Source organism: Mirounga leonina, unplaced genomic scaffold (assembly GCF_011800145.1).
Source record: "Mirounga leonina isolate KUSES-001 unplaced genomic scaffold, KU_Mleo_1.0 Mir_488, whole genome shotgun sequence".
NCBI lineage: Eukaryota > Metazoa > Chordata > Mammalia > Carnivora > Phocidae > Mirounga > Mirounga leonina.
In genome coordinates this window covers 9,130,831-9,157,827 of record NW_023270777.1, presented here as the reverse complement: position 1 = coordinate 9,157,827, position 26,997 = coordinate 9,130,831, and the positions used below count along the sequence as shown (strand labels likewise).

At 40.7% G+C, this 26,997-nt stretch overlaps 1 protein-coding gene and 1 non-coding gene across 5 annotated transcripts in view; both read right to left on the bottom strand.

Moving 5' to 3' along the window:
* Nucleotides 1-8,728: 8,728 nt before the first annotated feature.
* TRNAW-CCA lies at nt 8,729-8,800 on the bottom strand. The gene has a single exon. It is a non-coding gene; the product is annotated as a tRNA-Trp (tRNA).
* Nucleotides 8,801-20,088: 11,288 nt separating this feature from the next.
* The window catches only part of ZNF624 (zinc finger protein 624), a 44,733-nt gene continuing 37,824 nt past the window's right edge, over nt 20,089-26,997 (bottom strand). For all 4 annotated transcript variants that reach the window (XM_034989654.1, XM_034989653.1, XM_034989655.1 and 1 more), the window contains one exon: nt 20,089-22,830. In XM_034989654.1, the coding sequence (XP_034845545.1) occupies nt 20,615-22,830 (2,216 nt within the window). In that variant the 3' untranslated portion in view covers nt 20,089-20,614. The remainder of the gene's footprint in view (nt 22,831-26,997) is intronic.

Below are 26,997 nucleotides of genomic sequence, written 5' to 3'. Positions count from 1 at the left end.
AGCAGGTAAAAGATTGACACCTCCCCCCTCCTTTTCTCCCTGGAATTAAGCGATAAAACCCCTGTGAAAGATATCCTCCTTGTGCCAGGAGGAAAGAAACATTTTTATCACCAGAGACTGGGAGTCAAGGCTGAGAGAATTCTGTGCAAAGAGACCTTGTTACAATAATTCTTATCTTTCCTTAGCCGCCCAGTGTATTTTAGCTACTTTTCCACAATTGCTTTTCTTTGTCCAACCTAGTTAAACAGGCCTTAGGTTTTGCCACTTCTTTGGGTCTTCATTTCCTTATGAGAACTCCGAGGCCATGCAAAACCTACACTGTATGAATCTATGGGGTTTTTTCCTTGTTAATCTGTCTCATGTAAATTTAATTCTCAGGCCCATCCAAAGACCCTAAGAGGGTAAAATTTTGCCTCCCCTATAGAGGCTCACAATATCCATCTGTCCTTCACAGTAGTTGGTAAAAAGAAAAAAAAAATCTTTGCTAATAATTTTGATTGCCCAGTGAAGTGTTTTATCCCCCATCTATAAGATATAATGTCTTTTCACCCACAACTAATAAGAAGTGGTGGGGGAGATACTTCAAGACAATAGAAACATCCTGCTCCTCAGTATAATTTCCCCCTAGTTCCCGATGTTTAAGATTCATGGATGATTCTTGTATGATCCATGTTTACCATGATGATGGCAGAATGATAATTTTCCAACACTAGCAATCTTTTCAATTTTACAAGTTGGCCCTTGGTATTGTCCTTTATGTGGGAGTCATTCCACATCTCCTGTCTATCTATCAAACTATTATCTATCTATCTACCTATCTGTCATCTATCATTTTATAATCATCAGTATTATTTTTATGTTCAAATTGTTCCAGCTGTAATTACTACATGTCCCTTTAAGCTGGATGGCTTCCTTGTGACATACCAAATAGTTTTTTTTTTCTTATAGTTTTTCACCTTTTCCCTGAAGAAAACGTTCCAGGGCTGTCTAGTACCTACTGTGATCTAGTCCCAGAATGAGCCCCACTCTGCGTTACTGAGCTGTGTCCCCCCCAATTCACGGTTGAAGCCCTAACCCCCGTGAGACTATATTTAAGGAGGTAATGAAGGTTAAGTGAGGTCATAAGGGTGACCTTGCAGTGTCCTTGTAAGAAGAGGAAGAGACAGCCGATCTTTCTCTCTCTCTTTGCACATGCACAGAGGAAAGGCCACGTGAGGACACAACAAGAAGGCAGTTGTCAGAAAGCCAGGAAGACAGTCTGCACCAGAAGACTCGATCCTGCTGGCCTCTTGAGCAAAGAGTCTTGACTTATTTGTGGGGAGTATTAGAGACCACAATCTGGTCATTAGGTGCGCTCATTGCCACTGGGGTGTGTTTGCGTGTCTTCCTTTAGAGTGGGCAGAACTAGGAAGTACATATGCATGTTCACACACATGTACACAAATATTCATGCATCTAAGCATGTATGTATTTGTGTAGATGGTTTGTACAGATGTACACGTCTGTGCCAACTGCACGTTCTTTCGATTTGTACAGCTGTACATGCATATACACGTATGTATACCTTTTTAACATAAGAGTCATACAAATATTTTTTTTTGAAGATTTTATCTATTTACTTGAGAGAGAGTGAGTGAGAGAGCAAGAGTGGGGAGGGGGCGGAGGGAGAGGGAGAAGCAGGCTTCCCGCTGAGCCGGAAGCCGGACGGTTGCAGGGCTCAATCCCAGGATCCTGAGATCATGACCTGAGCCGAATGCAGCCACTTAACCGACTGAACCAGCCAGGCGCCCCTGGCCTGGTGTTTCTTTTTTTTTTCTAAAGATTTTATTTATTTATTTGACAGAGAGAGAGAGAGAGATCACAAGTAGGCAGACAGGCAGGCAGAGGGAGAGGGAGAAGCAGGCTCCTCGCCGAGCACAGAGCCCGACGTGGGGCTCGATCCCAGGACCCTGGGATCATGACCTGAGCTGAAGGCAGACGCTTAACCATCTGAGCCACCCAGGCGTCCCTGGCCTGGTGTTTCTGATCTACAGACCCAGGCACTGATCTACAGACCCAGAGTTGGTAGTTAACATACCAGGATCTAGAAACATCGGGACCACAGTGAACTTACTGCATGCAAGGTACAAACTCAGTTACATGGTACTGCCCACCTCAAGCACCCTATTGCTATAGCAGATGCCTCCAGATACCCCAAGAGAAATCTGGGGTGCAGAGGGAATGATTACACCTTGCAAAGCCAAATTGAAAGGAATACAGATACTTTAAAAAAGTAAAGAGGGGTATCTGGGTGGCTCAGTCGTTAAACGTCTGCCTGCGGCTCAGGTCATGATCCCAGGGTCCTGGGATCGAGTCCTGCATTGGGCTCCCTGCTCAGCGGGAAGCCTGCTTCTCCCTCTCCCACTCCCCCTGCTTGTGTTCCTTCTCTCGCTGTGTCTCTCTCTGTCAAATAAATAAATAAAATCTTAAAAAAAAAAAAAAGTAAAGAAACCAAGCCTTAGTAAAGTGTTGATTTATTAAATGCCATTGCAAATTTTAAAGCCCTTATAAACCAAGGAAAATGAAACCAACCAGTGATGGAAATACCGCTACAGGCATATTTCATTGCATTGCACTTTGTAGATATTGTGTTTTTTACACATTAAAGGTTTGTGGCAACTCTGCATCAAAGCAAATCTAAGGGCACCATTTTTCCAACAGCACTTGCTCACTTCGGGGCTCAGGGTCACATTTTGCTAATTCTTGCAATATTTCAAACCTTTTCATTATTCTATTTGTTATGGTGATCTGAAATCTGTGGTTATGACTTGGTTGGAAGCTCAGATGATGGTTAGCATTCTCTGGCAATAAAGTATTTTTAAATTAAGGTATGTACCTTGTTTTTTATGACATAATGCTATTGCACACTTAATAGGCTATTTTTTTTAAAGATTTTATTTATTTATTTGACAGAGAGAGACACAGCGAGAGAGAGAACACAAGCAGGAGGAGTGGGAGAGGGAGAAGCAGGCTTCCCGTGGAGCAGGGAGCCCGATGCGGGACTCGATCCCAGGACCCTGGGATCATGACCTGAGCCGAAGGCAGATGCTTAACGACTGAGCCACCCAGGCGCCCCTTAATAAGCCATTGTATAACATGAACATAACTTTTATATGCACTGGAAAACCAAAAAAAATTCATTTGACTCACTTACTGCTGTGGTCTGGAACGGAACTTACAGTATCTCCAAGGTATGCCTGTGTATGTTCATTTTATTTCAATGCTATGATTATTCACAACCATGAAATCGCTGAATCACATTGCCAAGCATTTAACTAAAACTGCTGTTAAAACCCTGGCTAAATGATTTGTCAGTGATACCTCAACGAAGCAGGGTAAAACACAATTTTAAATTAAGAACTTTAAGTGTACCGCTAACGTCTATATTAAGGTGTGACAAAATCATACATTTCAAAATAACCATCTGGCGATGGATGAATGTCAAGGTGTTTCTCTTCTATGCACTTGCCCGCTTGAGTAAATAAGCCCGTGTCCTGAATATGATCCACATAGATGAGGGTGGAGACTTGAATCTCCTCTTTGCCTGTGTTGGCTGGTATCAGCCTCCCCGAGTTAGGGTTCCTGAAGCGCCTCTTTCCGCCCTAGCTGGCCTCCTGGATAAAGAAGGGTGCAGGCTGCCAGGGTCCAGCAACATGCTTCGCAAAACGCCCTCTTACAGAATCTCACCCCGGGGCCCCGCCGAGCGCCGCGGCTTGCACCTGTCGGAGCTTCCCGCTGGAGCGCCACCTGGCGGTGGCTGGAGCTGCCGGCGCCTCCCGGGCACGACCTTGGCCGGGCCACCTGAGAGCCCGACGCACGCTCCTCTGGGACACCGTCTCCAAACCCTTTTTTCTCGACCACGACCCCGTCTCCCTCTTGGTCCCGCACCGATCGCTGGCTGATGCTAACTAAGGAGGTGCGAGGTGCCTGGGCTAAGGAGGTGGGGTTGCAGGGGCAGCCAGGGAGAGGGGAGCTGGTGAGTACCGGGGGGCTCTGTAGGGGCCACCAGCGCCCCTGCTGGCTTCCCACAGGCCCTTCCTTTCTGAATTGGCCGCTGCCTCTAGGAGCTGTCCCGGTCTTCTTCGTGCTCCCCAACATCAGTGCCGTCCGGATTCTGCAAAACTTCCCGGGACAGCTTGCCATCGACACCTCAAGGACCAGAGTCTGGATCCAGAGCTGCTCTGCCCTTCACTGAGGACGCCTGAATGCAGCTCCCTACCTGGATTTGGGGGTAAGGGGTGGGAACGTCCATGCAGCTGGGAGTTCCTCGGACTAGAGGGGGAGGGGTCTTTACTGCTTGGAAGGTGCTTGCGAGGAAGTTAGGAATTTTCTTGAGGCCTTTGGGAAGGGTTGAGTCCCTAGAAAGTGGGAGGTGCTCCCTTAGGCCCAGGCCTCTCTCACAGCTAGTAGAAAGGTCTGAGGTTGGCGAAGATGCCCTTCCTGCCTGATCTGTTCTAGGAAGTGGACTGGGGATTGCCTCCATTTCTCACCCGAGAGTCTCTCACTGAGCCATTGGCTCTCTCTGGGCCTCCTCAGGGAAGATCGACCTCCGGAGGAAATTCTGGTTCAAAGGCCCTGTGGTCAGAAGTGCTGAGGCATCAGAGGATCACTGTGGGTAATTGGGCCCGTGTGGTTCAGGTCTGGATTGAAGACTGGGCCAGTAGAGGCTACACTTCCTTCAAGGGTGGAGAGAACCCAGATGTCTCAGCACTGAGCACCGGAAAAGGAGGTGTCCTCACCCCGTCTACTAGAGTTTGGGTCTGGGAGGCGAGGTCCAGGGTCACGGAGGGTCTCCTGCTGTGCTGGATGGTGGACAAGTTCTGACCCTCTTAGAGCCATCCTGGAGTCGCTCGCCAGGCCTGGACCCTTTGGGGGAACCCCAGTGCTGTGCAGAGAAAAGAGCTGTCCCCGCCTCCACCTCAATCCATCCCTTTCACTGCTTCTGGAATGGAAGTTTGTGCTAAGGATCCAACAAGAGATAACAGATAGCTAAAGGGAGTTGTGAAGCAAGCCACCACAGAAGTGGCAATAATAATAATAATAAATAAAAAATAATGGGGCGCCTGGGTGGCTCAGTTGGTTAAGCGACTGCCTTCGGCTCAGGTCATGATCCCGGAGTCCCGGGATCGAGTCCCGCATCGGGCTCCCTGCTCGGCAGGGAGTCTGCCTCTCCCTCTGACCCTCCCCCCTCTCATGTGCTCTCGCTCTCTCTCTCTCTCAAATAAATAAATAAATAAATAAATAAATAAATAAATAAATAAATAAAATCTTTTAAAAATTAAAAAAAATAAAAAATAAAGTAGTGGCTGAGAAACTGTTAGCTGATTAAGGTCCTCACCCATTCTGAGAATATCAGAGGGTTCTGAGAAGAACATGGCTTCTGCACTTTTGGGGAGAGCTTCACAAAGGAAAGGGGTGGAGGATGCTTGCCCCGTAGTCCAGACCTAGTGAGAGGATTTAGCAGGCCACCCGGACAGCTTGATACTTGTCCACAGGAGTTGGGAGGCTCAGTGGCTTGATGCATATTTTTGCTTTAAGGAACCTAAGGGGCAAGAGATGGTCAAGTGGAAAGAAGGCACCTGCATACAATTGGGGGGGCGGTTTGGGGGGCAAGGGATGCATGAGTTCTTCCCATGGTCTAGACACGATCTGTGTGTGTGGGGTCTTTAAGAAGCTATCCACAGGGCTACCTGGAGGGCTGACCAGATCTCCTAGAGGACAATCCTAGATGTTGATTCAACAAAGAGCAACCAGCTGAAATAAAAATACAATAAGCTGGGCTAAGTGAAATGCAGGAGAGGGATCCTCAGCACTGAGGGGGTCTCTCAAAATTCCAGGAGTCCGCAAGAGTAGGATCCCTGCTGATGACACTACCTAGCACGTAGACTTTCCCTACCCTTGTTTCTTCTACTCCCTTGCCCTGACTCTGAAGGGATCGGAGACACAGCTAGCAAGCTGTGGGCAGAGAGAGAGAAACACAGGAGCAGGAGGAAAGAAAAGTCCTCGCGGGAAACCATGTTCAGAGACTTGACTACTGCACAGGATGGACGCTGTAATCACAGTGACCCAAATAGTCACGGAAACTGTCCCTCCCTCTCTCCCCTCCCCTGCCCCCTTTCGCTCGGACCTCCCTGAGAAGGAGAACTAGCGAAAGGTAGGTATTTTAAGGAATGATAAGAAACAGAGTCACTTTACGATTTCATCTCACACTTGTACTGGCTTAGAATGCCCTCCAAAGCAAACACTGGGGTCCGTTTGTTTCCAATCCAAATTCCTTGGAGATAAAAAGCAGTTGGCTCAGGTTCTGTCTGGAGAGCATCTCTTGGGCTAGAGAAGCAGCTCCCAAGGCTCAGGCTGGCTGGAGCTCAGGAAGCACCCTCACTGGGAGGGACAATGGGGCGACAAAATGTATCAAATGCTGTGTGTGCAAGGCTCTGCCATCTTTAATGTTTACTTTCTTTTACTTATTTTTTTATTTTTTTTAAGGTTTTATTTATTCGACAGGGAGAGAGCAAGCACAAGCGGGGGTGTGCATGGCAGAGGGAGAGGGAGAAGCAGGCTCTTCACTGAGCAGGGACCCCAAGGTAGGACTCAATCCCAGGACCCAGAGATCATGACTTGAGCCAAAGGCAGATGCTTAACCAACTGAGCCACCCAGGCATCCCACAAGTAGACCTTTTAAAATCTGGTTTATAAATATACGAAAAGAGAATTTTATTAATTCACATAAGAAACTCGAGGGACATTATTAAAATTTTAAAACTAATAAAGTTTGCACGGAACTAATTCTTAGGCTGTAATACTTATTGTGTAGGTATTTTTTTTTACATTCTTTGAATGTAAAATTCTTTTTTTAATTTATTTTTAATTTTTAATTTATTTAATTTATTTTTTTGAGCGTTTTTAAATTTTTTTTTATTTTTTAGATTTTTTTAATTATGTTATGTTAATCACCATACTGAATGTAAAATTCTTGAAAGGTGGAAGAATCTAAGGCATTTCCAAGTGTTTGTCTGACATCACATTAAAATGTTAATTATAGGAGATTTAAGTGAATAGAAAGGTGTTTTCTGTCCTAGCCATGCAGGTAAGATCCATTTCAGACATTCAAGTTGAAACTCACACTGAAATGTGGGATCTCTAGTGTTTAGTACTTGGTTTCATGGTTTTTCACTGGTTCAAAACAACAAGGGAACCACACAGGAAAGGGGGAGAAAGATGTCACTGCTTCTAAACTCTGGAAATGGGGTTGAGAGCTATGCCCCCAACCTGTCCTCCAGGTAATCAATCTGAAAAAGGATTTGCCCACCAGTGGCTCGTGAGAGCAGGACGAAGCTGACTCACTGAGTCTAATTTCAGAGGAGAAAGAGGTAAAAGCAAGTTTCCTTTCCTTTTGCTTTTGTTTTGTTTTAAATTCTGCAGAGCCAGGAAAAGAGAATCATCCCCGCAGAAGAAAAACATACCACTGAAAATGTTGAAAGGGTTCAGAATTTTTTTTTTTTTCAGAAAAATAATATGAGGCGTGAAAAGCTTTATGGAGCAAGCAGCTGACTTTAAAAGAGAGGAGAATACAACAGGAACTCAAAATGACAAGTGGCAGGATTATGATGCCCTCTATTTAAAGAGTTTTATTTATTTATTTGAGAGAGAGCGTGAGCAAGAGAACACAAGCAGGGGGAGCAGCAGAGGGAAAGGGAGAAGCTGACGGGAGCCTGATGAGGGGCTCCATCCCAGGACTCTGAGATCATGACCTGAGCCAAAGGCGGACCCTTAACTGAGCCACCCAGGCGCCGTACAATGCCCTCTATTCAAAGAGCAGGACTGAAATTGTAGAAAATGGAATCCCAGATGATGGACAAAGATATCCCCAAATTCAGGGAAAATGGGAGCGCACAGGAAACAATTTGAAAGATTATAGATGCAGAGCACAGAGAAGCCTAATTATCCGTCCATTTGGCGGTAATTATCCACCATATGGGAGGGTAAATGACATTCCCGGAAAAAGTCTAGAACAAAAAGAACAGAAGCAAGATTTTTCTTGCTTTTCTAAAATGGCCGAGTGAAAAATATTCTTTTAGAACTCTTCCAGTTTCCTCCGTTCCTGGGCTTATGTCCTGTTCTTCATGGCTTTAAGGCTGCGAGCAATGCAATTTCCTATCGGGTTTTGGATCATAGGCCAACCAATCTCATAGGTGAAAAACAGCTCATTGACGTTGTAATTTGCATTGCTTTAATTATGAGAGTTGTTTCTTTTCATATGTTTCAAAACAATGTACGTTTCTTTTCTGTACCTGTTTTCTATTGTGTGGTTGGTCTTTTTAAAAAATTGCCCTTCTAAAAAAGTAAAAAAAAAAAAAAAAAGTAAAAAAGTAAAAAATTGCCCTTCTGGTGGCAAGTTTCGTGACTGGGGCGGGGTGGGCGAGCGGTACGGGGCAGGTGGGCAGGGTCCCCTGTCGGGAGGGGCGTCCCCACCGAGGCGCCCAAGCTCCAGGCAGCGCCCTCTGGTGTTGCCCAAATCAGCGCCCCCGGCCAGGAAAACGACACCGCCCGTCCCCGATGGGCTTTTTTCTCTAGCTTCCTTGCTGCAAGGGAGTTAGGAGCAGGAGGGCCCTTGGCGTCCTTGCAGGGACGAAATTACAAATGACCCAAACCTCCCATTTCCTTGCGTGGGAGGGAAAACGGGTGGCCGTGACCCCGACGTGACTTGAACACGCAACCTTCTGATCTGGAGTCAGACGCGCTACCATTGCGCCACGAGGTCGCCGGACAAGAATGACTTTTGATCTTTTAAGGCTCTTCCATCCTACACCCCTCCCCCCCCCCCCTACCCCCCCCCCCCCCCCCCCCCCCCCCCGGCGCGTCCGGGCGTCGCTCCTGCGCTTTCCCAGTGAACCGCAGGGCGGACGGCTGCACCCCGCGAGGGCCGGGGCCCGGGCGCCGCCGCCACCACCACCTGCCTCCGCGGGGGACGGTCGGGCTCCAAGCCGGGCGCGGCGGCCCCGGGGGCCCTGGAGCCTCCCGGGCTGCTGTCTCCGGGGGCCACCGGCGATGGGGACCCGGCGGGGACCCGGTCCCCGGGAGGCCGGCGGCTGGGAGGAAGCGGCCGCGAAACCCGCAAGCCGCTCAGCGCCAGGAAGGGAGGGTTGGGAGGACGCTCGGCCCCACGGCCAGGAGTCAAGGGGAGAAAAACCCAAGTGACTTTGGAACTTAGCATAAAAATAGAACGATCGTGAGCCCCTCCCCCCTCGGCCCACCCCCAGCTATAAAACTAAAACTCTTTTTTATTTTTTTAAAAGATTTTATTTATTTATTTCAGAGAGAGAGAATGAGAGAGAGCACATGAGAGGGGGGAGGGCCAGAGGGAGAAGCAGACTCCCTGCCGAGCAGGGAGCCCGACGCGGGGCTCGATCCAGGGACTCCGGGATCATGACCTGAGCCGAAGGCAGTCGCTCAACCGACTGAGCCACCCAGGCGCCCAAACTAAAACTCATTTTTGAAAATTCGGATATTATAGAAGAGTGTAACAACACTTGAAATCAGTGAGTTCTTTGATTGCATTTTGATGTATTTCCACATTTTCTTCTTCCCAGGTATTCACAAGTGTCCAACTAAAGCTTGGGGACTGTTAAAAACAGCACGGTTTCAGAAAACTGCACAAAACGCACGGGTGTTGCTTAATGAGCCGAGGGAACACCCAGGCCACCGCCAGCCAGGTCAAGAAACAGAACCTGCCCACCACTCACCCCCAAAGCCTCCGCGGGTCCACAGCCGCCCCCCTCCCCCCTCCCCCCTCCCCGCAGCAGCAACCACTCTCCGCCTTAATGGTAATCACTTCCCTGCTTTTCTTTTCTTTTCCTCTTTTTTTTTTTTTAAAGTAGGCTCCGCCCAGCATGTAGCCCAATGCGGGGCTTGAACCCGGGGCTCTGAAATCAACACCTGAGCTGAGATCAAGACTGGATCGCTCAACAGACTGAGCCACCCAGGCGCCCCCCGCTGCTTTTCTTTATAGTTTTATCACTCAAACGTGCATCCGTGAACACTATAGTTTGCTTTTGTAAAAGTCACTTTTCATGTGCGGGTGGTTCCTTATCCCTCCCTTTTTCCTTCGCAGCGTGGCCCCAACCCCAAAGAAATGATGTTGTGACCTTCCCAGTACGTCACGCTTGGAGGTTCGTGTTGTCAGCGTGTCTTACGACCGCTGATGTTAACTTAGATCGTTTAGTTAACATGGTTTCTGCTGTTTCTCCGATGTAATGCTGTTTCCTGCTTTGTAATTAATAAACACTTGGGGGTAAATGCTTTGAAACCATGCAAATATCCTGTTTCTCCTCACACTTGCACCTACTGATTTTAGCATCCACTTTGCCTGCAACAACTACTACTAGGGTAATAGTAATGGTGATTTCCTTTTTCCTTCTACGTTTATCATCATAATCCTTCTATAACAAAGAGCTGGCTCTTCCTTCCCATTTATTTATATATTACATATTCAGTTACTCATTTGCATCAATACAGACTCAGGTATTTTTAGATTTAATCCATAGAATATTGTTTCCTTTTCTTTTACTTTTTTTAGATTTATTTTTATTTATTTTATTTTATTTTTTTAAAGATTTTATTTATTTATTTGACACAGAGAGAGAAAGCACAAGTAGGCAGAGAGGCAGGCAGAGAGAGAGGGAGAAGCAGGTTCTCCACTGAGCAGGGAGCCCGACGTGGGGCTTGATCCCAGGACCCAGGGATCATGACCTGAGCCAAAGGTAGCCACTTAACTGACGAGCAAATAAATAAAATCTTAAAAAAAAAAGGCTGTATAAAAAACTGCATCACTCCCTTGTCATCCTTACTACCCAGACCCATTGTCCCCCTTCCTTTCACTCCCTCAACAACCACCCCTGTTGATACTAATCTTTTCTTTTCTGATTGATCCTTTCTGCATCCTTTTATGCAAATGGGCAGAGAGATGTCTATTTTCTTACATCTCCTTACGTAAAGGATGGCATACTATAATTATTTTGCACTCTGTGTTGCTTTTGGAAATCACTGGAATTCACTGGATTCCTGGAAATCACTCCGTATCAGTCTATTGAGATCTTCCTCAATTCTTTTCCCACGACTATGTAGTACTTCATGCTGGGAATGTGAGCCTAGTTTATTCAACTACTTCCCTGCAGTTTTTACATAATATTTTCAAAGTTCATCCATGTTACAGCATGTATCAATACTTCATTCCCTTTTGTTGCCAAATAATATTCCACTATATGGATAAACTGTGGTTTGTTTATCAATTTGGTAGAATTAACATCTACCAAAAAGTCAGGTAGAGATTTTTAAAAATCAAGTGGAAATCAGATTCTCCCCCTTCACAGGGTTTGCTGTTTTTTAATTGTTGAAGGTTGTAGTAGTTGGTTTGTTCAGTGACTTTTCCAAACTATTTTTGGCAAAGGCTGTGTTCCTTGTTGTGTGTAGTTACTGAAGTGTCTCTCTTCTTTAGCTTGTTTTTAGCTACTGTTTTGACAGAGATTTCCTCGAATTCTATTTTTTAAAAACATATGAATCATAACAATTTTGAAGCTCTTGACTGCCAACTCCACTATGTGGATCCTTCCTGGATTTATTGCTATTCTCTTTATTATCACTCACCTATTTTTTTTCTTTTCTGCACTTTAATTTTTTTTTTCTAGGCAATGTGGGTGATAAAGATAAATTGTACATGCTTTAAATGTTATCTTCCTCTAAAGACTTATTCTGGCAGACGATTCAATTACCAGTGGATCCTCTAAATCTGGCCAAAGGTTGGTTTTAGATTTTCTTAAGCTATGTCTATTTTAGTTTTGTCTTTATCACTTGGGCATGGCCCTTATTCTAATAGTGTGGTCCTTACTCATTGAGTGTGGACTTTCTGGGGTGTCAATGCCCTGAGTGTTCACCAAAGTCTATTCATTTTGGTTGGGCCCAAATTGCATCATGTTTCCTCATGTATGTCCACCCACTTCTCAGGCTCCCAACAACTACTCTCCACCAGGCCTCTTGGAGTCTAGTCTCTTACACATACAGTGCAGGAGTTGCCATGGACCCAAGGGCAATTTTCCATGCATAATTCCAAAGTGGCCTCTCTCTAGTTCTCCCTTCTCTGTCACTGTGCCTCTTAAATCCACATCACAATTCCTAAACTTCGGTCTTTGCTTTCCCTCCCCAGTGAGATGCTGTTCCCTTTTGGGCTTCAACTTTCTCCACTGGTTCAAGAAATGTTACCAGTGTGAAAGCCAGGAAAGATGTGGGCTCAACTCGTATGCTTTCCTTTTACCAAGGATCACAGCCCAAAGTGGTTGTGGGGGGTGGATGGGTGGAGGAAATAGGAAGAGGGTGGTAAAAGGATACAAACTTTCAGTTCTAAGATGAATAAGATTGAGGATTTATTTTTTTTTTTTTAAGATTTTATTTATTTATTTATTTGACAGAGAGAGACACAGTGAGAGAGGGAACACAAGCAGGGAGAGTGGGAGAGGGAGAAGCAGGCTTCCTGCCAAGCAGGGAGCCCGATGTGGGGCTCAATCCCAGGACCCTGGGATCATGACCTGAGCCGAAGGCAGACGCTTAACGACTGAGCCACCCAGCCACCCCAAGATTGAGGATTTAATGTATAACATGGTGACTATAGTTGATAACACTCTACTGTATGATTTGCTTAGAGGGTAGAACTTAAATGTTCTCACCAAAAAAAAAAAAAAAAGTTAAATATGTGAAGTGATGGATGTGTTCATTAACTCGAAGAATCTTTTCATGATGTATACATTATACACTTTAAATATCTTACAATTTTAGGGACGCTTGGGTGGCTCAGTCAGTCAAGCCTCCAACTCTTGATTTCAGCTCAGGTCATGATTTCAGGGTCGTGAGACTGAGCCCTGAATTGGGCTCTGTGCTGAGCATGGAGTCTGTTTAGGATTCTTTCCCTCCCTCTCTCTCTGCCCCTTCCCCCTACTCATGCATGCTCTTTCTCTAAAATATAAATAAATAAATATCTTACAATTTTGTCAACTATACCTCAATAAAGCAAAATAAATAAATAAATAAAATAAAAGGGTGGGGGTGATCACAGCCCTGAATTACTTGTTGTCTAGTGCCTTATTATATTTTGTATGGGTGTAGTTGATTCCAGCTACTCCATGTTGCTAGCACCAAAAACCCATAGCTTTACTTTTTCCAATATCTTATTAGGAAAAATTTCTAACATACATCCAAGTTGAAATATTTGCAGGAGGCTCCTATATACGTGCCTAAATTGTACTATTAACATTTTGCTATACTTACTTTATCACATATTTATTCATTTATCCATCAGTCCATCTTAGTTTTTTTTTTTTTTTAAAGATTTTATTTATTTATTTGAGAGAGAGAGACAGAGAGAGAGAGCACATGAGAGGGGGGAGGGTCAGAGGGAGAAGCAGACTCCCTGCCGAGCAGGGAGCCCGATGCAGGACTCGATCCAGGGACTCCAGGATCATGACCTGAGCCGAAGGCAGTCGCTTAACCAACTGAGCCGCCCAGGCGCCCAGTCCATCTTAGTTTTTGATGGACTTCAAAGTAAATTGCAGACATCAGTACACTTGCTCCTAAATATTTCAGTATATACACTGAAAATTAATAAAAGGAAACCTCATTTAGAATGAAATGGGAGGGGCGAGACCAGGAGGAAGGAAGATTTCTCCCTGCTCCACCTCTTGGCAACAGCCCAGTCAATGAGATACAGTCACAGATCAGCCAATGAGAAGTCCCTATACTTTGGATTCCAAGTTTACTCCAATGGACTTTTAATTTATAACAGCCCTTCCCAGCCCCGCCCCCTTCCTCTATAAAAGAGGGTCTTGGGTTGCAATTCTTAGCTCTTCCTGAATAAACCCATCTTTTGCTGGTAAAATAACTGGCAGTTTTATTTGTAAGGTTAACAATACATTACCTAGAGCTTAACATTTTAAGCTTTTCTTCCCTGTTAGGTTAAATTTATAACATAAAATTCACAAATCTGAAGTGTATATTGGTTGAATTTTACCAAATGTATATCCTTGTGCAACCCAAGCCCTATCAAGCTATAGAGCATTGCATTACTCTAGAACGTTCCCTCATGGTTCTTTCCAGTGAATTCCCAAACCCAATCCTAGGTAGAATGACTATTCTTATTTTTTTCCCACCATAGATTATTTTTTTTTAAGATTTATTTATTTTGGAGAAAGAGCATGAGCATGTATGCCAGCAGGGAAGGAGCAGAGGGAGAGGGAAAGAAGCAGACTCCCTGCTAAGTGGGGAGCCTGATGCAGGGCTTGATCCCAAGACCCCAAGATCATGACTTGAGTTGAAATCAAGAGTTGGACGCTTAAGCCTGAGCTACCCAGGTGTCCCCCACCATAGATTATTTTTGCCTGTTCTAGAATTTCAAACAAATGAAATCATACAAAGTGTGTGTCCTTTTTTTGGTAAGGTTTCTTTCACACAGTATGTTTTCATCCATGTTAGTGGTTTGTTCCTTTTTATTGCTGAGTAGAGGTTTTTTTTTTTCACATTTTTTTTTATTATGTTATGTTAATCACCATACATTACATCATTAGTTTTTGATGTAGTGTTCCATGATTCATTATTTGCGTATAACACCCAGTGTGCCCCAATAGTCAGGGATTTTAAAGTAAACATTTTCAATAGATTTAAGAATTTGAGAAAAGAATGGAGAATTTCAGCAGATACCTAGAATCCATCTAAAGACAGAAAAAAATTCCAGAAACAAAAAATCTGACTAAAATTAAGAATTTAAGAGATGGGTTTAGGGGCGCCTGGGTGGCTCAGTCATTAAGCATCTGCCTTCAGCTCAGGTCATGATCCCAGGGTCCTGGGATCGAGCCCCGCATCGGGCTCCCTGCTCTGCGGGAAGCCTGCTTCTCCCTCTCCCACTCCCCCTGCTTGTGTTCCCTCTCTCTCTGTGTCTCTCTCTGTCAAATAAATAAATAAAATCTCAAAAAAAAAAAAAAAAAGAGATGGGTTTAATGGAAGATTAAAAACAGCAGAATAATACAATGGAATATTACTCAGCCATCAAAAAATTGAAATCTTACCATTTGCGATCATGTGGATGGAGCTAGAGGGTATTATGCTAAGGGAAATAAGTCAATCAGGGAAAGACAATTATCATGTGATTTCACTCATATGTGGAATTTAAGGAAAAAAACAGGATGATATGGGAAGGGAGAGAAAAAAAATAAGATGAAATCAGAGATGGAGTCAAACCATAAGAGACTTTTTTTTTTAAGATTTTTTATTTATTTACTTGAGAGAGAGAATGAGAGAGAGAGAGAGACCACATGAGAGGGGGGAGGGTCAGAGGGAGACGCAGACTCCCTGGTGAGCAGGGAGCCTGATGCGGGACTCGATCCAGGGACTCCAGGATCATGACCTGAGCTGAAGGCAGTCACTTAACCAAATGAGCCACCCAGGCGCCCAAGAGACTTTTAACTATAGGAAACAAACTGAGGGTTGCTGGATCAGAGGTGGGTGGGGGGATGGCGTAACTGGGTGATGGACATTAAGGAAGGCATGTGATGTAATGAGCACTGGGTGTTATATGCAACTGATGAATCACTGAACTCTACCTCTGAAACTAATGATACACTATATGTTAATTGAATTTAAATAAAATAAAATTTAAAAAATAAAAACAAAATAAAAATAGCAGAATAGATATTAGTTAATGAAAAGGCAAGTCAATGGAAAGTATCCAGTTTGATGCACACAGAGAAATACAGAAAACCTTAAAAGGCATCTGGAACATGTGAAAGTTCTAATTTATATATAATTGGAATCCTGGAATGAGGGAGAGAGAAAATGGGGCAGAAGCAATATTTAAGGAAACACTGGCTGAGAATTTCCTCATACTGATGAAAGACATTATAGCACAGTCTCAAGAAGCTCTACAAACTGTAAATGGGATTTAAACATAAACCAAAAAGACCTTCACACCTAGGCATATACTTTAGAACTTATAAAAACGGGGGGCACCTGGCTGGGTCAGTCAGTAGAGCATGCAACTCTTGATCTTGGGGTCATGAGTTTGAGTCCCACCTTGGGTGTAGAGTTTACTTAAAATAAAATAAAATGTTCTTATAAAAACTTATAAAAACCAAGGGCAAAGATAAAAATCTTAAAAGCAGCTATAAAAAGATAAAAACAAGAATGTATAATTGACTTTTATTAAGAACTGCAGGAGCCAGACGACAGCAATGTCATTTTATTTTAGGCGATGAAAGGAAAAAGACAACAAAAAACAATATGCCAGCCTAGAATCCTAATCCAAGGGAAAATATCCTTTCTAAATTAATGCAAAATAAAAATAACTCAAACACTAAGATAACCCACTGGGAAATTATAATACATGTCAAAAAGAATTAACCAGACAGAAGGGAAATGATCCTCCTTGGAACAAGGAACTTCAGGAAAGAATGAAGAAAACTAGGTAAATATGTGAGTAAATATCAACAAACATTGCTAACACAAAAACAGTAATAATATCTTTTGGAATTTAAAACATATGTAGAAATAAAATACTTAACAATGGAACAAATGTCAAGGAGAAAATAGAATTAAACTTAGTTTTTTCATTGCTTTGAAATGTTAAAATATTAATTTCAAGAGTGCTCTATTGAGTCAAAGATTCATAGGGAATTTTAAGGGCAATGATTTTCGAACATTTCAGTCTCAAGACACTCTTAAAATTTTTAAAAATTATTGAGGAAGCCAAAGAGCTTTAATTTATGTGGGTTATATCTATTGATATGTACCATATTTGAAATTAAAACTGGAAAAATAAAAATATTAATGCATTAAAATTGACAATAAACAATGACATGATATTGAAAAAATAATATTTTAATAAAAATAATATTTTCAAAACAAAAAATTAGTGCAGAGTGGTATGGTTTTACATTTTTGCAAATCTCCTTAATGCTTGACTGTATTAGTTTGCTAGAACTGCTAACAAAACACCAGAGGTGATTTTAACAATAGATATTAATTTTCTCACAGTTCTGGAGGTAAGAAGTCCAGGATTAAGATGTCTGCAGGGCTGATTTCTCCTGATGCCTTTCTCCTTGGCTTGCTGATAGCCAGTCTCTTGTTGCCTCTTTGCACAGCTGTCTCTCTATATATGTGCACCCCTGGTGTCTCTCTGTGAATCCAAATATCCTCTTCTTATAAGAACACCTGTGAGATGTGATTAGGGCCCTCCTTAACAACCTCATTTTAACTTATCATCTCTTTAAAGGCCGTATCTCAAAATACAGTCATATTATTAGGTACTGGGTGTTAGGACTTCAACATACAAATTTTGGGGGCACACAATTCAGTCAGTAACAACGGCTTAATAGAGGATAGCCAAATTCTCAGATCTCTTTTTGCATTAAGTCATTTGTAATATCATGTCATGCAGTTTTTGAAAAACACTGATCTAAACTCATGAGAAAAATGAGAGTAATAAAGGTAAATAATGTCTTAGAATTACTATGAAAATAGTTATAGGAAACACTGCTCTAGGGTAGCCACCAAAATAATAAATGAATTTACAATTAAATTGAATAGGGTGAAAATGAGATAATGAAATGTATTTGATTAGTCCAAAGAAAAGCAAGAAAAGAAAAACAGAAGTAACAGATAAAGCAAATAAAAAATAAATAAAATGACAGATACACCTAAATATGTTAGTAATTACAATAAATATAAATGGATTAAACCCTTAAATACAAAGATTGTCAGACTAGATAAAAATAAGACCCAGGGCGCCTGGGTGGCTCAGCTGGTTAAGCGACTGCCTTCGGCTCAGGTCATGATCCTGGAGTCCCTGGATCGAGTCCCGCATCGGGCTCCCTGCTCGGCAGGGAGTCTGCTTCTCCTTCTGACCCTCCCCCCTCTCATGTGCTCTCTCTCATTCTCTCTCTCTCAAATAAATAAATAAAATCTTAAAAAAAAAAAAAAAGACCCAAATACATACTGCGTATAAGAGACACATTTTAAATTTATGGGCACAGATAAGTTGAAAGTAAAAGAATGAAAAAGAGCTATATCATGTGGATTTGTTTTCTACTGCTACATAACACATTAATGCAAACAACAGCTTAAAACAACAACTACTTATTAGTTTACTGTTCTGTAGATCAGAAGTTCAACATGGTATGATGGATTCTTTGCTCAGGTTTCAAAGTTTGAAATCAAGGAGTCTGAGTTGAGTTTTGTATGGAGACTAGGGAAGAATCAATTTCCAGACTCACTCAACTTGTTAGCAAAATTCAGTTCCTTGAAGTTACACAACTGAGGTATTTGTTTTCTGCTAGCTCCCAGCCACAAAATGCTCTCAGTTCCTAAAGAATGACCACATTTCTTATAACATAGCCCCTCTATCTTTAAAGCCAGCAATGAAGAATATCACTTACATCAAATTCCCATATGTCAAAACTCTTTCACCAGGAAGAGCCTTATGCTTTTTAAGATCTCACCTGATTAGGTCAGGCCCACTCAGGGTAATTTCTTTATTTTTGAGTCAACTGATTTGGGACCTTAATTACATTTGCAAAATCCTTTCACAAAATCACCTAGATTGGTGTTTAACTGAATAACTGGGAACTGCTTGTATATGAGGGGGTGGGCATCTGGGGACCATTTTAAAATTCTGCCTAACACACCATGAAAACATTTACCAAAACAAAATTGTTTTCACTATATTAATATCAGAAAAAGTAGAATTTATATCAAAAAATTACTAGAGGTAGAGAAGGATATATAATACAAGGGTCAACTCAACAAGAAGATATAACAATGCTAAGTTTATATGTACTGAATAATACAACTTCAAAAAATAAAGTCAAACATTGACAGAAATAAGAGATGAGTCCACAATCATAGAGATCTGAAGACAACATTCTTTTTTTTTTTTAGAGAGAGTTCACAATCATAGAGATCTGAAGACAACATCCTTTCATTCATGGTTCTCAAAAGTTCACACAAATACAGTTTTACATTGAGTTTTAAGCCATACATGCTGCATTTAAATTAAAAAAAAAATTCCAGTCCTCTCCCCCATTTATCTCCCTACTTTTCTCCCTCCCTTCAAGCTAACCAATAATAACAGCCTGGTATATATTCTTCTGGTATATATACTTGTTTCCATGCTCAACACATACACACATATACACATAAATGGGTATAATCATTAACAAAAATAAAATCCTGTACACATAAAGCTCTGTAATAAAGCAATTAGTTATTAAAATTTGTGGAAATACCTTGAGATCAACTAATGTAGAAATAACTAATTTTAAAAATTACTCTCATGCTGTTCCATAGAATGGTTATATCACAATTCCCCCATCAATGGGCATTCACTTTGTCTCCATTTGTTTTTCTACTTTGTCTCTACAAACGATACTTCGATGGAACTCCTTATTTGTATTTTTATGCATTGATGATGTTATTTCTGTGGGGACAGATTCCCAAACTGAGACTGCTAGGTCAAAGTATTTTTATTTTAAAATTTTATTTAAAAACTTTTAAATATATATTGCTGAATTGCTGGTGGAAATATAAGTTGATATAACCTTTTTGTAAAAGTAGATGGTTCCCCAAAACCAAGTAGCAAAAGATCTCTTAATTTTTGCCAGCTCCACGAAGTGGAAGTGACATCTCATTGGTTGTCTTAATTTGCATTTCCCTGAGTACTCCTTAGGTTCATAACATTTTCAGAGATTAATGGCCATTTACTCTTCTATGACTGGCCATCTAGTCCAGACGGATTAAAGACTTTAATGTAAACAAATTTAGGAGACTATTGTATAACCTACGGATTAAGGAAACCCTTTTAACTAAAAGAGTAAATTAACAATCTAAAAGGAAAATGTATAAATATCTTACTATGAAAAATTAAAATGTTAAACTCTTTTACTATATAAAAAAGCATAAAGACAATCACTAGATTAAAAAAATTTGCAACACACATGAAAAAGGATTAATATTTCAAATATATAAAGAGCACCTCCAGATTGATGAGAAAGACAAACCAATAGAAAAACAGGCAAAAAATACATAGGCAATTCATTGAAGATTTGTTAAGTGAATAAAGTATGAAATCTGGATGAATACTTTCATTTGTCCATTATTTTTCTCTATTGTGAATTTTCTTAGAACTTCTAAGATTTAATATAACTGTATGCTTTACCACATTCTTATGTTTCTAAAGTATCTCTCTCTTTTTAAAAGATTTTCTTTATTTGAGAGAGAGCAAGAGCAGGGGGAGGGGCAGAGGGAGAAGCAGACTCCCCATTGAACAGGGAGCCCGATGTGGGGCTTGAACCCAGGATACTGGAATCATGACCTGAGCTGAAGGTAGATGCTTAACCGACTGAGCCACCCAGGCGCCCCCTCTAAAGTATCTCTTAAGTGTGTATTTTCTGGTGAACTGCTCCTGGAAGTTTCCCCACATTCATAAAAGACACAGTTTATGATTCTTCTTGTGGAGTTGGCATCTGGATGAATGATTTATTAATCTTTATATTAGCTGAATTTCTCTTTGATGTATTCTTTGATGTACAGTAAGGCTTGAGCTACTCCTAAAGGCTTTTCCACACTCATTACATTTATAGGGTTTTTCTCCAGTATGCATCCTCAGATGTACAGTAAAGTCTGAGTTGGTTCTGAAGGCTTTCCCACATTCTTCACATTTATAGGGCCTTTCCCCAGTATGAATTCTCTGATGAAGAGTTAGCTGCGATAGGGTGATACAACCTTTTCCACATTCCTTGCATGTATAGGGTTTTTCTCCAGTATGTGTTCTCCAATGCACTGTTAGGTATGAACCCCTCCTAAAGGCTTTTCCACAGACATCACATTTATAGGGTTTCTCTCCACTGTGGATTTTCTGATGTTCTGTGACATGTACCATCTGGCTAAATGCTTTCCCACAGTCATTACACTTAAATGGTTTCTCTCCCGTATGCGTTCTCTGATGGGTATTAAAGCCTGAGTTACTTGTGAAAACCTTCCCACACTCATTACATTTATAGGGTTTTTCTCCAGTATGCCTTCTTTGATGTACAGTAAGTTGTGATGTGTTAGTGAAAGCTTTCTCACATTCATTACACTTATATGGTTTTTCTCCAGTATGTGTCCTTTGATGTACAATAAGGTATGACTTAGTCCTGAAAGATTTTTCACAATCATAGCATTTATAAGGTTTCACTCCAGTATGAATTTTCTGATGCTCTTTGAGATTTACCATTTTGGTAAATGCCCTCTCACATTCATTACATTTATATGGTTTCTCTCCAGTATGAATCCTCTGATGTACAGTTAAGTGTGATTTTATTCTGAAAGATTCCCCACATTCATTACATAGATAAGGTTTCTCTTCAGTATGAATTCGCTGATGTATAATTAGGGATGAAGAACGCATGAAGGCCTTTCCACACTCATTACATTTATAAGGTTTCTCTCCTGTATGCATTCTGTGGTGTACAGTAAGGCATGAATAATTAATGAATGCTTTCCCACACTCATTACATTTATAAGGTTTTTCTCCTGTATGAATTCTTTGATGTTCTGTGAAATTTGCTATACGATTGAATGCTTTCCCACATTCATTACATTCATAGGGTTTTTCCCCAGTATGAGTTCTTATATGTACAATAAGGCTTGAATTACTTCTGTAGGCTTTCCCACATTCATTACATCTAAAGGGTTTCTCTCCAGTATGGATTCTCTGATGGACATTAAAAATTGTGGTATTCTTGAAAGATTTCCCACATTCATTGCATTTATATGGTTTCTCTTCAGTATGGGTCTTCTGATGTACACTAAGATATGACTTATTCCTAAAGGCTTTCCCACAGTCATTACATTTGTAGGGCTTCTCTCCATTGTGAGTTTCCTGATGTCTTGCAAGTTTTGATTTATCACTGAAAGCTTTCCCACATTCACTACATTTATAGGGTTTCTCTCCGGTTTGAATTCTCTGGTGTTGATTAAGGCGAGCACACTGGCTAAAAGATTTTCCACAGACATTGCATTGATAAGGTTTCTCCTTCGTATGAATTCTCTGATGTACCATAAGTGATGAAGAAGCAATGAAGGCCTTTCCACATTCATTACATTTATAGGGTTTTTCTCCAGTGTGAATTTTTTTATGTTGACTGAGATATGAAGGCTGGCTGAACATTTTCCCACATTCATTACATTCATAAGGTTTTTCTTTAGTGTGAGTTCTCTGATGTTGAATGAGTAGTGACCTATAACGAAAGGACTTTTCACATGTACTACATTTATAGGGCTTTTCTTTATTATTGTATTTTTTCCCTAACATAAGTTCTGAAGTAGGCCTTATGGCTTTGCTGCCTTCTGTATCCTTGCAAATTTTCTTCCCCATATGTGTATCTGTAATCAAATCTAAATTCTCAGTGAAATTTTCACGTATTTGGCATTTGCTGTGGGGTTCTTCTCTTATGACTCCTGCTTCAGGAAAAAGAATAGATCCAAATCTAAAGCCTCTTTGACCAGAGGGAATTTTCTTGTGAGTAACTATTTTTTGGTTCAAATGATTTTCCTGACTATTTTGCAATCTCAATATCCTTTCATTCCATTTCCATAATCCTCCCATTCTGGAGTTCCATAGACCATTCTCTGTGAGTTTATCTATTATGGTCTCTTGTGATACATCTTCAGAAATATCCGCAGTTGATATATTCTTGGTTGCATGTTTGGTCTCCAACTCTGGGGGAAAAAAAGAAATAAATCAAATCAAATCAAATGACTCCCATTTCCTAAGCTAGGAAGATCTCAGTAAACAGGATAATAAAAGGGAAACCTCAGCTGATAATGAATACGAAGTTTTAACTGCTTGCAAATTGGCCTTGTTTTCTAAGAAGAAAGAGGTAGGTTTGAGGGAGGCTGGTTGAACCAAGAACCAAAGTAGTAAACTCAGTTTTTCCCCTACTAAAAAAATTCATTTATGGTAACCTCCTAGAATCTAAGGATCTCAAATACTTCTTTTCTCATTCCCTTTACAGTGAACTTTTTTTTTCCCCAGATCATTCTTCAAAAGTTGTGACTACTTTCTTGCTTCCCATTTACTCTACAACCAGGCATTTGTTTGCTCCCAACCATACTTTCTATTTGTCCTCCTTCTTTGCTTGCTAGCTTTTTGTATGAGGCCTTTCTCAAATGAGGGCATTTGTTCCCAACCATACTTTCTTTTTGTTCTCATTCTTTGCTTGCTGGCTTTTTGTATGAGGGCTTTCTCAAATTTCCTAGGGTAGTTTCTTCAAGTCTTTGTATGTACTTTTTAATCAGATGTTTATGGAAAAAAAACACTATGATTTTTCAGAAAGTAGTTGAACAGCAAATTAGTCAAAATTAATATTTATAGTTATTAATGTTTTGAATAGTAATAATAATCATCAAGGGTAGTTTTGCAACCTTTTTATGTCTTAAGAACATTCCTGAAAGTCTGTAAAAAAAATCAGATCAAAACTACTTACACCTTGAATTTTAAAGTCATGAAACATTCCACTATCCACAAAAGGTTTTGATCCAATTTATTTTATTTATTTTTAAAAATATTTTATTTATTTATTTGACAGAGAGAGGCACAGCAAGAGAGGGAACGCAAGCAGAGGGGATGGGAGAGAGAGAAGCAGGCTTCCCGCCAAGCAGTGAGCCTGATGCGGGGCTTGATACCAGGACCCCGGGATCATGACCTGAGCCGAAGGCAGACGCTTAACGACTGAGCCACCCAGGTGCCCCCATCCAATTTTTTTTTTATTCTTATGTTAATCCCCATACATTACATCACCAATTTGTTTTTACACATTTAGAAATAATTGCCTGAAAGTTAATTAGAAATTTAAAAGAAGTATAAAAATGCAGGGGTGCCTGGTGGCTCAGTTAAGCATCTGCCTTTGGCTCAGGTCATGATCCCAGGGTCCTGGGATCGAGCCCCACATCTGGCTCCCTGCTCCGTGGGGAGCCTGCTTCACCCTCTCCCTATGCCTCTCCTCCTGCTTGTGTGTGCACTCTCTATCTCTGTCAAATAAATAAAAAATCTTAAAAAAAAAAAAAACAAGTATAAAAGTGTGGAGCGCCTGACTGGCTCAGTCAGTTGAACATCTGACTCTTGATCTCAGCTTGGGTTTTGATCTCAGGGTTGTGAGTTCAAACCTCATTTTGGACTCCACGTGGAGCCTACTTGAAAAAATAAAAAGTGTTTTAAAAAGTAAAATATTGGGGTGCCTGGCTGGCAGAGTCAGTTAAGTGTCCAGCTCTTAGTTTCAGCTCAGGTTGTGATCTCAGAGTTGTGAGATTGAGCCCCGAGTTGGGCTCTGTGCTGTGTGGAGTTTGCTTGAGATTCTCTCTCCCTCTCCCACTCCTGCTTGTGTTTGGTCTCAAATAAATAAATAAATCTTTAAAAAAAAAAGTAAAATATTGGGGAACCCGGGTGGCTCAGTCAGTGAGCATCTGACTCCTGGGTTTTGGCTCAGGTCATGATCTCATGGGTCATAAGATCGAGCCCTCCATTGGACTCCACACTCAGTGGAGGGTTTGCTTGAGGATTCTCTCCCTCTGCCTCTCCCCCTACCTGTGCATGCGTGCATGCTCACTCTCTCTCAAATAAATTTTTTTTGAAAAGAGTAAAATATCAAATTGTATATACAAGCAAGTTTTAAGACCACCACCCCACAGTGTAATCTTTTTAAAAAAGACCAAGATTTGAGGGTCGCCTGGCTGGCACAGTTGGTAGACCATGCAACTCTTGATCTGAGGGTTGTAAGTTTGAGCCTCACGTTTGGTGTAGAGATTACTTAAAAATAAAACCTTTAAAAAAAAAGGACAAAGATTTGGATTCAGGGACACCAAAGAGGGCACCCCTAGAGCCCAGTTCACTTAAATGTTAAATTGAATTAAGGTAACTGGGGATGGTTACGGCCTTTATCCTAGCAGCCCACCAAGGCAAATAATTCTCTATGGAAAAAGATTACACAATCCAGAACCTCAAATTCTCATAACAATGCTTGACAATGAAAACTAATAGGCATACAAGAAGACAAAAGACTCATTAGAAAAAAGTCAAGAGAGGGGCACGTGGGTGGTGCAGTTGGTGAGTGTCCACTCTTGGTTTCAGCTCAGGTCATGATCTCAGGGTCGCGAGACTGAGCCTTGTGTTGGGCTCCATGCTGAGCCCACAGTCTGCTTAAGTTTCTCTCTTCCTCCCCCAATGCCCCCACCCCGCTCTCTTTCTCTCTCAAATAAATAAATCTTAAAAAAAAGAGAGAGGGGAAAAAAAAAATTCAAGAGAAAAAACAGATAATAGAAACAGATCTAAAAGGTATCCAGACAGTTGAGGTCTTAAAATAATGCTGATTAGTACATTCAAGAAAATAAGACAAGACCAATAATTTCACCAAATAATTGGAAAGTATAAAATAAGAATCAAATGCCAATTCTAGAACTGGAAAATAAGAACTCAAAGACTAAAAGCACAGTAGATACGACACATGAGAGTGTTAAAATGGAAATTAAGTCAGTAGAAAATATGCATATTGAAGTACAGAATGATGAAAAACTTGAAAAAATTATTTTAAAAAACATTACAGAGACATATAGGATAGAGTGAAAAGGTCTATCACAGAAAAGGTCTATCACACTCTATCTTCTAAGAGTCCCAGAAGACTAGAAAGAGAAGTGAGTCAGAATGAGATGAAATCAAGTTCAAAGACATTAACACCAAAACATTTTCCAAAACAGATAAAAAATATCAAGCCACAGATATTAGAAGCCAAATTAATCCCAAGTAGGAAAAATACAAAGGAAATATAAAATAAACTGAAAGACAGATTTCTGTCAAGGTGAATCAATCAGTCACAGGTTGCAAACTACAGCCAAATCTGTTCCACTACATATTTTTGTATGGCCAGTGAGATAAGAATATATAGTTTTAAATGGTTGAAAAATATATTATAAGGATAATATACTGTAACACATTAAAATCATATGAATTTCAAATTTCAGTGTCCATAAATAAGGTTTTAGTGGAAATTTAACCACATTCTTTGGTTAATATTTTGTCTTTGGATGCTTTTGTGCTTACAATTGCTAAATGGAGTGGTTGCAACAGAGCTATTATGTTTCCACAATGCCTAAAATATCTACTGTCTTACCTTTTACAGAAAAGGTTTACTGACTCCTGAATTAAACAGACGGTTGACTTGATGTAAGTCAGAAGATTTGATGTAAGACAGAAAACAAGGAATGATATTTTCACAATGCTGAAAGAATGTGATGCCAACCTAGAAGTCTAAACTTACCAAAAATATTATCCAAAAAGAAGATTAAAAATATTTTTAGATAAAAAGAAAAATGGAGGGAATAGGATACTGGCAGGTGTGAATAAAATTAAATATTAGAGAGTATTCTTTAAGCAGAAGAAAAATAACCCTAGGTAGAAGCTTAGAAATGAAGAAAAAATGAAGAGATATAGATAAATCTATAAAATCTATAAAAAATATAGATAAATCTAAATGAATACTGACTGCACAGAACATAGTCTTATGAGATTTGACATATAAATACAATTAAAATACATAATTTCAACAACATATAAATTAGGTTAAATAAGTTGTTCTAAGATACTTGTGTTGTGTGGGAAGAGAGAAAATCTAAGACTGCTGAATCAATGATGCATGCTTTAATCTCAAAGTTAACCATTAAGCCAATAATTTTAGAAATTTATAATTATCAAGTTATTAGAGGGGGAAACAGAAAAATAAGAGATAATAAATCTAAAGGCATGAATGGGGAAAAGAGAATATAGAACAGGCAAGATACTTTCACAGTTAGATGACAGATTTAAACACTATGCAATTGTATTATGTAAATATGAAC